The 10081-nt window shown below is 37.3% G+C and overlaps 1 protein-coding gene across 1 annotated transcript; it reads right to left on the minus strand.

Annotated features, from left to right (window-relative positions):
* On the minus strand, nt 1-3199 carry LOC120340550 (uncharacterized). The gene is made up of 4 exons (XM_039408834.2): nt 2793-3199; nt 1738-1888; nt 1432-1547; nt 1-1101 (listed from the first exon to the last, which is right to left on the minus strand). Exons 1-4 carry the CDS (start codon nt 3087-3089, stop codon nt 835-837), a joined length of 831 nt encoding a protein of 276 aa, XP_039264768.2. The 5' UTR covers nt 3090-3199; the 3' UTR covers nt 1-834.
* Between the last annotated feature and the right edge of the window lie 6882 nt (nt 3200-10081).

Genomic DNA, 10081 nt, shown 5'->3' on the forward strand with positions numbered 1-10081 from the left:
TTTTTGTGGCACATATAGCTATAAATTTTAATTCGTAGCGGAATGGATAGTATTATGTTTCGTATCGGGAATTTATAGAAGCACTCGTAACATAAATCACGTTAACACTAAACTGGATTATCGGAAAAACATGATGAGACTAAAATCCGTTGAATAAGCTCAACTACATTCATCGAACCGGATCGCTAACTACTTGAGAGTCGCATTCACTTATTTTAGGACTCGATATCGAGTACACGTCCTTTTGTCGAGTCATTATTCAATGATGCTTTTAGAAAGAAACGTATTCATAAAATACGTACAGTATATACAAACAACATTTAGTTAAAAATATGTGGTCTTCGACTAATTACTAGGGCTGGGCATTTCGAATCAAATCGAATAGTAAATTATTCGAATCGGTTCAGACTGGAATTTCGAATCGCCGCCATCTTGTTTTTATCTTTCCGCTAATGGTCGAGGTGTATTCCCCTATTTTTTTTTCATTGAAGTCATATTTTTTCAACGAAATTCTAACATATGACTATTTTCTGTAGTGAGTTATTGATAAAACGTGTTTGTTATTCTGTGTGAACGCTCAGTAATCTATCTGAGTGATTTATTCTATGTCTTCAGTAATTCATTTGTTGAGAGGACCAATTACTATGATAAAGTCGCTTACAATTTTATATTTTCAAGTATTCGAGATTCGATTCGAAAAAAATATTCGATTCGATTCTGAAACCACAAGGTATTCGAAAATGCCCAGCCCTACTAATTACTCGGATTGTAGTTAATAGGTTATTATAGTCTCGATTTATCCAACAAATAAAACTAATTGTTCGGCAGCGTAGTTTAAGAGACTCCACATATTTTCGGCCATTTTCTGACCAGAAAGAATCCCCCGATGCATCCAAGTATAGAAATGATGGTCATTGACAACATTGCTTCTCTTTTGATTTTGTTCATGATCGGATCAGTGGCAAGATATTCGGCCACAATATCAGCGCCTTTGTTCTTGTGAGGAAACGGCACGTCTGGTACAGGAACGCCCAAAAATTCGCATAAAGGTTCCCATCCCTGATTATAATTGTAAACCAGAAGCTTTTCGGGAGGTGCGTTCTGAAAAAAAATCAAATAAGTTTGATGCTGATATGTCAGTGCATTTAGGTTATGGCCACGAAGAAAGATGTATTGTTTCATGGACAAATTTGGCTGTCGTGTTTCCATATATATATATATATATTGTCAGGAAGTAATGCATATTGCGAATAGTGTTTGTCGTCGACTGCGTCGCTATCTTGTTTAGAATCCATGTTTAAATTGACTCTAGGATCAAAAAAATCGGAAACATAAGAAAGAAAAACAAACTTGTGTAAAGAGAGGGGAATTACACGACGCACGAAGTTCACAAACCCTCGAATTACGCAGCTAAGTCAAGCGTGTGTTTACCTGGAGTACGTATGCGTTATGCATTCTAAATTTCAATTTGGAGAGTTGTTCATTGAGAGCAAATCGTTTAAAGGGTTTCCAGAGCAATGAATCTTTTATACCCAATGCCTGAAGACCTGAAAAATATCAATTTGATTTACAGTAATCATATCCAAGAGATAACACTAAGGGAAGTAGTTTAATTTGAGGAGTTCCTATCAGCAAACGTTAAGTTACCGTCATTTCAAAACGATTTTCACGGTACAGTAATATGTTTGCAACCGCAAAGCTGAAAGAAGTAATAAGAATGTTTTTGTAATTTTTTACCTATTATAGAACCAAGGAGAATCTTAAATGACAAACGACCAGTCGGTGATAGAATTGATAATATTTTCAGAGCCCAGCTGGATTCATTTGATCTCATCTGCTTGACTAAACTTCTGTACCATGACTCTTCATCTCTGGTGGTCAAAATGATCTGCAAATATTAACATTACAGGTTACCTAACCATTTCGAATTTTGAATATATTAATGCCAGTGCAGGTTCATGAAGCATGAGTATATATATGAAACGCTGAATGATATAAATATCTTTCTTTCAATATATACAGCTTATGATAAAGAATTTGAGGTGGCATTATGACGTGCCACCATATGTAGTCTACTTTGTTCCTCAGTTAAAACCAGGTAACATAGATTAGTACCAATGTTCAATTGGTACTTCCGTAGTATGTGTACCAGGTTAGAGCTAGGCCATAATTTTATTCCTATTTTCCTTATTTTAGTTCTATTACGAGTTTGGGGATTGTCTGTGTTAGCCAAGTGAATATACCCCCTGTCCATAGATTTCAGTCCTTCACACAACTTGATGTAGAGTGGACGAACAAAATTAGTTACCTTCATATTGGTAAACACACTTCTTGAGCGCCGAACAATGTTTTAGGAGTTTTACACTCACCCTAACATAGACCTCACACTACAGTACTAGGTTGCGGTAGATCTCACGCTATGGTTTGGTAGACCCCATGCTATATAGTGGTACCGAATTTTATTAAAATGATATGTATTGTGAATCAAGGCAATCTTTTCATCAGATAAAAAAGAAATTGGGATCTTTTGTAGGAAGCCCCCTCCACTATAGCAAAATTGTGAGATTTGAGGAAAAACTCCCGTGCGATTGCGCTCCCCACGTTCTAAGCAATTGCGCAGTATAGTAGAAAAAGCCACCGGCATTGATAAAAAATGTGAGATTTGACAAAACACCACCGTCTATACATATGTATCTACACACAATATGACAGGGCTAAATTATCACCAAAAAGGTAGTAGCTTCCATCTTAATTCTAAATTACAGAAATACTGAAAATCATTGTTAGATTACCTTTGCTTCCGGAAAAGCTTTGTGAATTTCTTCCCAGAAGTAGCACGGTGGCATGTCGGAAACCGCGTCTACGTTTTCGTACATTCTTTTAAAATCTTCAGTGGTCCATCCATCTCTAAAAATCTTTACCCAGTCTTTGCCCAAAATTGTAGTGTTTTCCATAAAATCGTATACACTGAATCCCAATATTCGCAAAGCCGCAGTGATTGTCTTGGTCCCCGTTTTGGGGTATCCAGCATATATCACCTTCATTTTGATGACTGATATCTGCAATGCTTTGCAACTATGATCACTCATATATATATATATATATATATACTAATCTTGCTATTGATTGAGTGCCAAGTTAATCTTCAACCAAACAATACCAATGTTTAAGTAACCCCCAGTGTCAACAATGTTACAGGTCGATACTGCAGACTAGCTGAAGCAAATAACCGAAGCCTTTTTATAGACCGTGTGTTACCTTGTTAGTAATAAATGGTAGCCTACGTCTTAAAATACTTGATGTGGAACGAAATCTACACGGGTGCCAAATTCAAATCAATGAGCTTACCCTATTTCTCACTGCGGTAAATATTTGGTTAATGCATTTGAAGTTTTGTTTGCGTGGCTGTTCGATTCATTTTCTGTAATGGCCGTACTCCGACAATTTCGATAGCCGTGCTCTTATACAGTATCAATATGAATACAGGAGATTTTATAATTATATTAGTTTGTGATTCTAATCTTTTCTAACACCCGCTAACTAATCTATAAACATTTTATTTACTCCTAATCGCATTAAAACGATTTGAATTGAACAAACTTATGGACATCGACATTTTATAAAATATCCGTTGTTTTGCTTCTATTGACACTAGCATTTGAGAGATCCATCAAGTAGCTTTAAACACGCAATCCCCCATCTTGTCGTACTTCACCTTGCATTTCTCATGACAAGCCGAATGAGGTTGAAAGCTATGAACAAAAAGAATCTCCATGTCCATCAGCCGGGACCATTCTTATAGCGGCGATGCAGAAGCGTGTGTACCAATATGGAGGTAACTAATTTTTTTCGCCTACTTTCCATCAAGTTGTGTAAAGGGACTGAAGCCTATGAGCAGAAGGATATTCACTTGGCTATCACAGACAGTCCCCAAACTCGTAATAGAACTGGAATTACCCATTAAACCAGCGTTTGCAATAACTTGGGGGGCGCTGGATGTTAAACTGGGCAATTGGGGGGCGCTGACATCAATACGGGAACTCAAAAGAAGTGTGATAGTTTATGTAATTTACTCCTATGTTTTGGTTCAAAATAGTTTGCTTGTGATTTCGGTGTTGGAAATTTCTCGCTTAACGTAGAACAGATATTATGACTTTTTTCAGATCCGTTTTGTCTCATAATAATACTAGTCTAGCGCATACGGCATACGCTTCCTTCACCATGCACTGCAAGTTTTGTTGTAGGCTACTGTTTTGAATAACAGCTTCATTTTACTATCGTGTTCTATAGTGTTTCGAAGCGGCAGTGTAGGTACAACATCCTTCATATTATAATTTTGGTTTTGTTAAGAGCAACACGTGAGAGCTGGGCATCTGATTGACCTGACGCACGCCAAATAGGACCATCTCCATGTTGCGACTTAACAGATTCATTCATATTTCTTGAGTCATTGAATAATAAGGCTACATAAGTAATACATAAATTGGCAACTTCTACAAAAATAAAGTAATTATTCATTTTTGTCTACACTTGAACTAATGTTTGTGTATGTTTGTACCCGAAATTGTCGGAAAATCTAGGACGTTTTGCACAAAAATATGTTGTTCCTAGAATATATATGTTCCAAATGCCCTCATCGGTATTGAAGAAAGAATTTCATTCTTTTTGCAACATTGTCAATCACTCTTCTTTGGGCATTTATTTTATTTTATTTCTGCGATTGCAGCCTTGAGTTCACTACTCGTTTGAGGATTGTCCTGATACAAAGGTCCCTCGAACACCCTACATATCAAAAGGTTTCAATTCGATAATTGGGGTGCCCACTGGATGTCATTGCTGTCTTTTCTCTCAGGAAAGCAAGCGTCTGATTTTATGTATGGGGCGTCGCCTCGTTATGCTGGAACCACTGCTGGTCACCTCTATCAATCCCTCACGTGATGTCCAGATTTTTCTTGGCACAACTACGTAATGTTCTGTATTCACCGTTTGAACTCTTTCATTTCCATGCCCTGCGCTTCAGCAGAAAACTAAGTGGTTGAAAATTTTGCAAAACTTCTGAGAAAATCATACGCAAACAGAAGTTCAAGCGCAAATAAATAATTTTTTTGAAGATAGTTAAGAAATTTTTGATTTTCATTTTCTAGATAACCCCGAACTTTTAGAAGCGAACATGCACCACTATCATTGGGTTTATAGTTCAGTCGTTCAGTATTCCATCTTTTTGGAAACACAATCAAATTAAAATATCCTCGCCTGTGAGATCGGGTTAAATATTTTTTTCTTGCTCTTGCCAGCTCATTATTGGTAGAGCGTGTATTTAGTGCAGTGACCGCACTTTTACATATCAAGAGAGATTTCCTCGACAGTGTCATACGAGGAGACTCAAGACTTGTTTTTGACTGAAATGAAGCCAGATATTATCAATCTAGTGGCATTTCACTAGGCTCAATCTTCACATTATAGCCTACTAATAATAAATGAAGAAAAGTTGCTTAACTAAACTTTTTTTTGTCAGGGGGGCGTTTACTAGTTAAAAAGTCATCCAGGGGGGCGCTGGCAGAAAAAAGTTTGGGAAACACTGCATTAAACAATATAAGCACGTGCTTAGGGCACCAAGCAAACAGGGGCACCACAGAAATTTTCATAGCAGGTTTTTTAATGGTGTTTGTTAAAATATTACGAGTTCGTCAGACTTCAGAATGTTCGCTTATTTTTTCTCTTTGAGTATCATATTAACCTTCTTTATTAAAAATAAACACTGAAGCTTTTTTATTAGACACCGCATTGGATATCGCACTATGTGGCGGTTTCGCTATCACATTTCAACGATCTAGTGGTCAGCGAAGTCGGGAGTTTGTTGATGAGGTTGACCAAGGTGGTCCACACCCTGATATTTGTTAAAATCGCGTAATTTCAATGCTGTATTTATAAACGTCAAGACGATATCAATATGGGAATGGCGTCCTGTGAGCTGTGATCGGTACAAGGAGAATGAATTGTCGTGTGCAGATAGGACCAAGCCGGTTAGATGAGTCACGCTTCTCATCTCAACTTGCACCTTAAGCTCGCGACAAGTCTTATGTTAAGAGACGTTTGAGGCCTTTATTACAGTAAAATCACTCCTCCGTTTTCAAACGTGAGCCATGTGACAGTAGTGACAAAACGCAGAGTTGATTTAGCGAACAAATCATTTTTTTCACCTAGGTCCCGAAATCCCAACTTAGACGGACTTGGTTGTTATTTGACTATAGCACTAGGCCTTCTCACGCTGCAAGCTTTTAAATTACTCAACAATTCGTAATAAAATGAGTGTCACAAGAAAGGTGACAGAGTAAAACTGAGAGGAAACGTATTCTTCCTTGCCCACCACAACGGTAAACCACAGTGTCTGGTTTGATTTGACAAAACCAAACACAATATGCGAAAATACAACGGTAATTCTCGGTAATTAATTTAAAAATAACTAAACGCTTCATATATCTTCTTTAAAAGAGCACCACCCATGCAACATAATAATAGTCTTAAATTTAAAGTGAGTAAATTCGCGGTATTCCGATCACTTTTCGGTTTTCTTCGACTGCGGACGGCGAGACCTTCTTAAAAGATTTTGCGGTCCTGCAGCTTCGCAAGCTTGGATCACCATGACGTAGTCGTAGACTATTAGGTAACGGTAAAATTTTAAACGACAGCTGTGACTTGAATCCTTTGGTATTTCGAATCACGTTGAAACTGTATGCATTAACCTTCATCGTCACACTTCCTCAGGATTGGAGCTCAACCGATATATCATCCCTATATTGCGTGTTTGCCGATATATCATATGGGCAGTAAATGGCTCATATATATCGGTTATAGATAACAGTTAAAAAACCTAATGTTCGTAAATAGTTGTTTTATTCACAATTGATCTGCTAGGCGTTGCGTCTTCTCTCAACTTCCACACCCGTGAGTATCAATAATTCACTGGTCAGCTGCGCCCGTGCCCGTTTTGTAACCTGTAATCGCATGGAAGGACGCGGCTCGCTCTTCAAATAAACCGTAATATCGTATATCCTCTTGAGAATCTTTTCCACCACTTAAAGTCTTGATGAGTATGACTGAAGTTAACTTTTCAGTGGCTAGTTTCTTATTCCACAATAAATTTAGGCTTGCACGTAATTTACGGATTTACGGAATTACGTAATTATTTTGAGTTACGGAAGGGAAGTTACGAATTCCGTAAAGTCGTAATTATTGCATTGAAACGAGCTTTCTTCAAAGCAGTCAATTTCGTCGATTGCGAAAAATGAAAGCTCAACAAGTAGAAGTTAGAGTTCCGGTATTCGCAGCCGTTTTTCTCTCTCTTGTTACGTAGGTGAAGGAGGGCATGACGCGTTGCCATTCACTAACCTATTATCAACTTCTCTGGCATGGCCAATGTAAATTATTAACGTAGTTAAGGGGGAAGAACTGAGTAGGGCCGTTTGACGCCAACACACCTGGTTTTAACTTCTCCCGTAACTTAACCGTAGATAAGAGATAGAATTGCGTTGAGACCGATTGACGCTAACACACCTGGTTTTAACTTCTCCCGTAACTTAACCGTAGGTAGGGGATAGAATTGCGTTAAGACGTTTGACGCCAACACACCTGGTTTTAACTTCTCCCGTAACTTAACCGTAGATAAGGGATAGAATTGCGTTGAGACCGATTGACGCCAACACACCTGGTTTCAACTTCCCTCGCATCTTATCTAGCATGGCCATGGCCAATGTACATAATAACCGTAGATAGGGGGGAGAATTGTGTTAAGACCGATGGACGCTAACACGCCCGGTTTCAACTTCTTCGGGTGAAATGACTAATGAACGCAGGAGATCAATCTTTCAAACATGGTCTATCAAACATTTGTATCCATTTTATTTATTATTTACTTGTTCCAGTTTTCCGTTACTTATGGTATATATGTTCCGTTTCTATTTCATTTTATTTTATAGTCACGCGTTTAAATAGTGGGAATTCCCCACCAAGTGTGGATTAGCAATGCTTAACCATTCTTTAATGTTAATATCAACACTTGATATATGAACATGGAATATCATACTGTTTTTGGCTGTTTTATTTCATACTTAGGGTATAAACAGGAAAATATCCATAACCTTTCAACACGACGATTTTGTGAAATTTAACGAAGAGCTTTCGCGACGAATTGGAACCAAATAAGCCAAAAGAGCGATTGATCACTCGCGCCAATACCTCGCCGTGATAATTAATGTCGCGCTTATCAAATAGCAATATGACGACAAAAGAGAGATTGCGTAATGAACCAACGCAACTTCGTCTTCTCGGCATCGGTAAAGCGATTGAGACGGCAGAGAAACAGCAAAACGACGGATTCCTCGCGGACCGCAAAAAAATTTAACTGCTATCATATATAATCAAATATGAGCCAGTGTGTTTATTCTGTGCGAGATCCATTTTCTATTACAAAATCTTGATGTTCTGTTAACGGTTTTATCGTTATATATCAGTCCGGACTTGGCCTTGCGCATGATGTTTTTCACAATTCCTCTCAATATTTCTGCCATGTATGATTAACTGTCTTACCAAATGCGGCAACTTATTTTGATTTATCGTCTACTTGAATACCACCGGCACTCGACCAAACTTGTGTCAATCTTGGCCGATAGGATCGCCGACTTGAGTTAGCAAATTAATGTCGTGAGTGTAAAATAAATGTCACAAAATGCATTGTTTTGCGATATAACTTTTGTATTTTCGGAGAAGGCATATCATATAAGTTCGATATTTAAACTATACTCAAATAAATAATATTTAATCTAAATTTATCGCAAATAATGTTTTAAACATTCAGTCCGCGAAATGATTAAATATAAAATGAAGCATGGTAATCGGAATATCGTCAATAAGTCGACATCAATAATTATTATTATAAAATGCTAACAAGGCAGTAATGTCGGATAATGCAGAAGACGCTGCAAAAACAAGTCTTCGTCGCGAGGAAATCGCAAGTATAATCAAATGAGTGAATACGCTCGTCGTTGGTTAATAAATTAGAAACCCCCTAATTTTTATTCAGTACTAAGGTGGTTTTAAAAAACTATCGTTTCCATAAATAACCGTATACCAGTGTCGGTAATGATAAAATAAAATTGATCGCATAAAAATGGGACGGTTAATTTGCGAAGGTGATAAAGGAAATCAAAGCTAACACAAAAGATAAAAATCAGAATAAAATTAATTTGAATTCACTCCTTGATATTTGTCTTTAACATCTGCCGATGGCGTGTAGTACTGCCAAGAATATGAAAACCCAACTTCAATGTCCCATTCGGAAAAGAAGTGGATTCAATTGGTTGTTATGATAGGTTTAAATGCGTGGAAAAATATCACAATTACGGGGTCATTACGTAATTGATTTTGCCGTAATTACGGAATTGATTTTTGTCAATTACGTGCAAGCCTTTATTTCCACTCTCATTATTTTGCGGTGAAAAGCAACAAATGATCCACTTTGTTTTCTTAACCTCTCAGAAGAATTAAAAGTTTAGATAACTGGGAAGAAAAGTACGCCGCGTGGTAATTGTGAATTAGAAGCGTTTAGAGACAGTAGCTTAGAAATGAAGTAGCCAGATAGAAACTGTAATGTCATTTCCTGCGCCCATTATGTTGGTTATTATCGGAAATAGCACTTTGGTAGGACAAGAAAATGCTATTCCTTCAAAGTTGTCCATGTAATTCCCACAGTCTGCCCTTCCGTGTAACTAAGTTTTGATAAAAAAAAAACATGAAAAAGTGGTTCGCCTTTCTTTGTAAAGTAAGTATACTGAATATATTAGAATAGAACCCGATGGTTATTATTATCCATTAATTGTTCAAATTCATCATCATGAAATCCATTATGCGCCAAAGGTTTTAGTTATTAAATTACGTATATATTTAGGTCAAAAGCCGTCAACGCGGTCTGTACGACGGAACAACATCGTTCACTTATTGTGCATTATAAAGCATCGATATGTTTTACATCCATGTAAGAATTTGCGATGGGGTCGTTATTTCAAAGTGGGTTAAGTATTGGGTT

The sequence above is a fragment of the Styela clava genome, chromosome 14, assembly GCF_964204865.1.
Source record: "Styela clava chromosome 14, kaStyClav1.hap1.2, whole genome shotgun sequence".
NCBI lineage: Eukaryota > Metazoa > Chordata > Ascidiacea > Stolidobranchia > Styelidae > Styela > Styela clava.

Coding starts and splice junctions, on each gene's coding strand:
- LOC120340550 (XM_039408834.2), bottom strand. CDS start 3,089: ATGAGTGATCATAGTTGCAAAGCATTGCAGATATCAGTCATCAAAATG. Junction 1,889..2,792: donor AAGCTTTTCCGGAAGCAAAG/GTAATCTAACAA, acceptor TAATATTTGCAG/ATCATTTTGACCACCAGAGA. Junction 1,102..1,431: donor ATAACGCATACGTACTCCAG/GTAAACACACGC, acceptor ATTTTTTTTCAG/AACGCACCTCCCGAAAAGCT.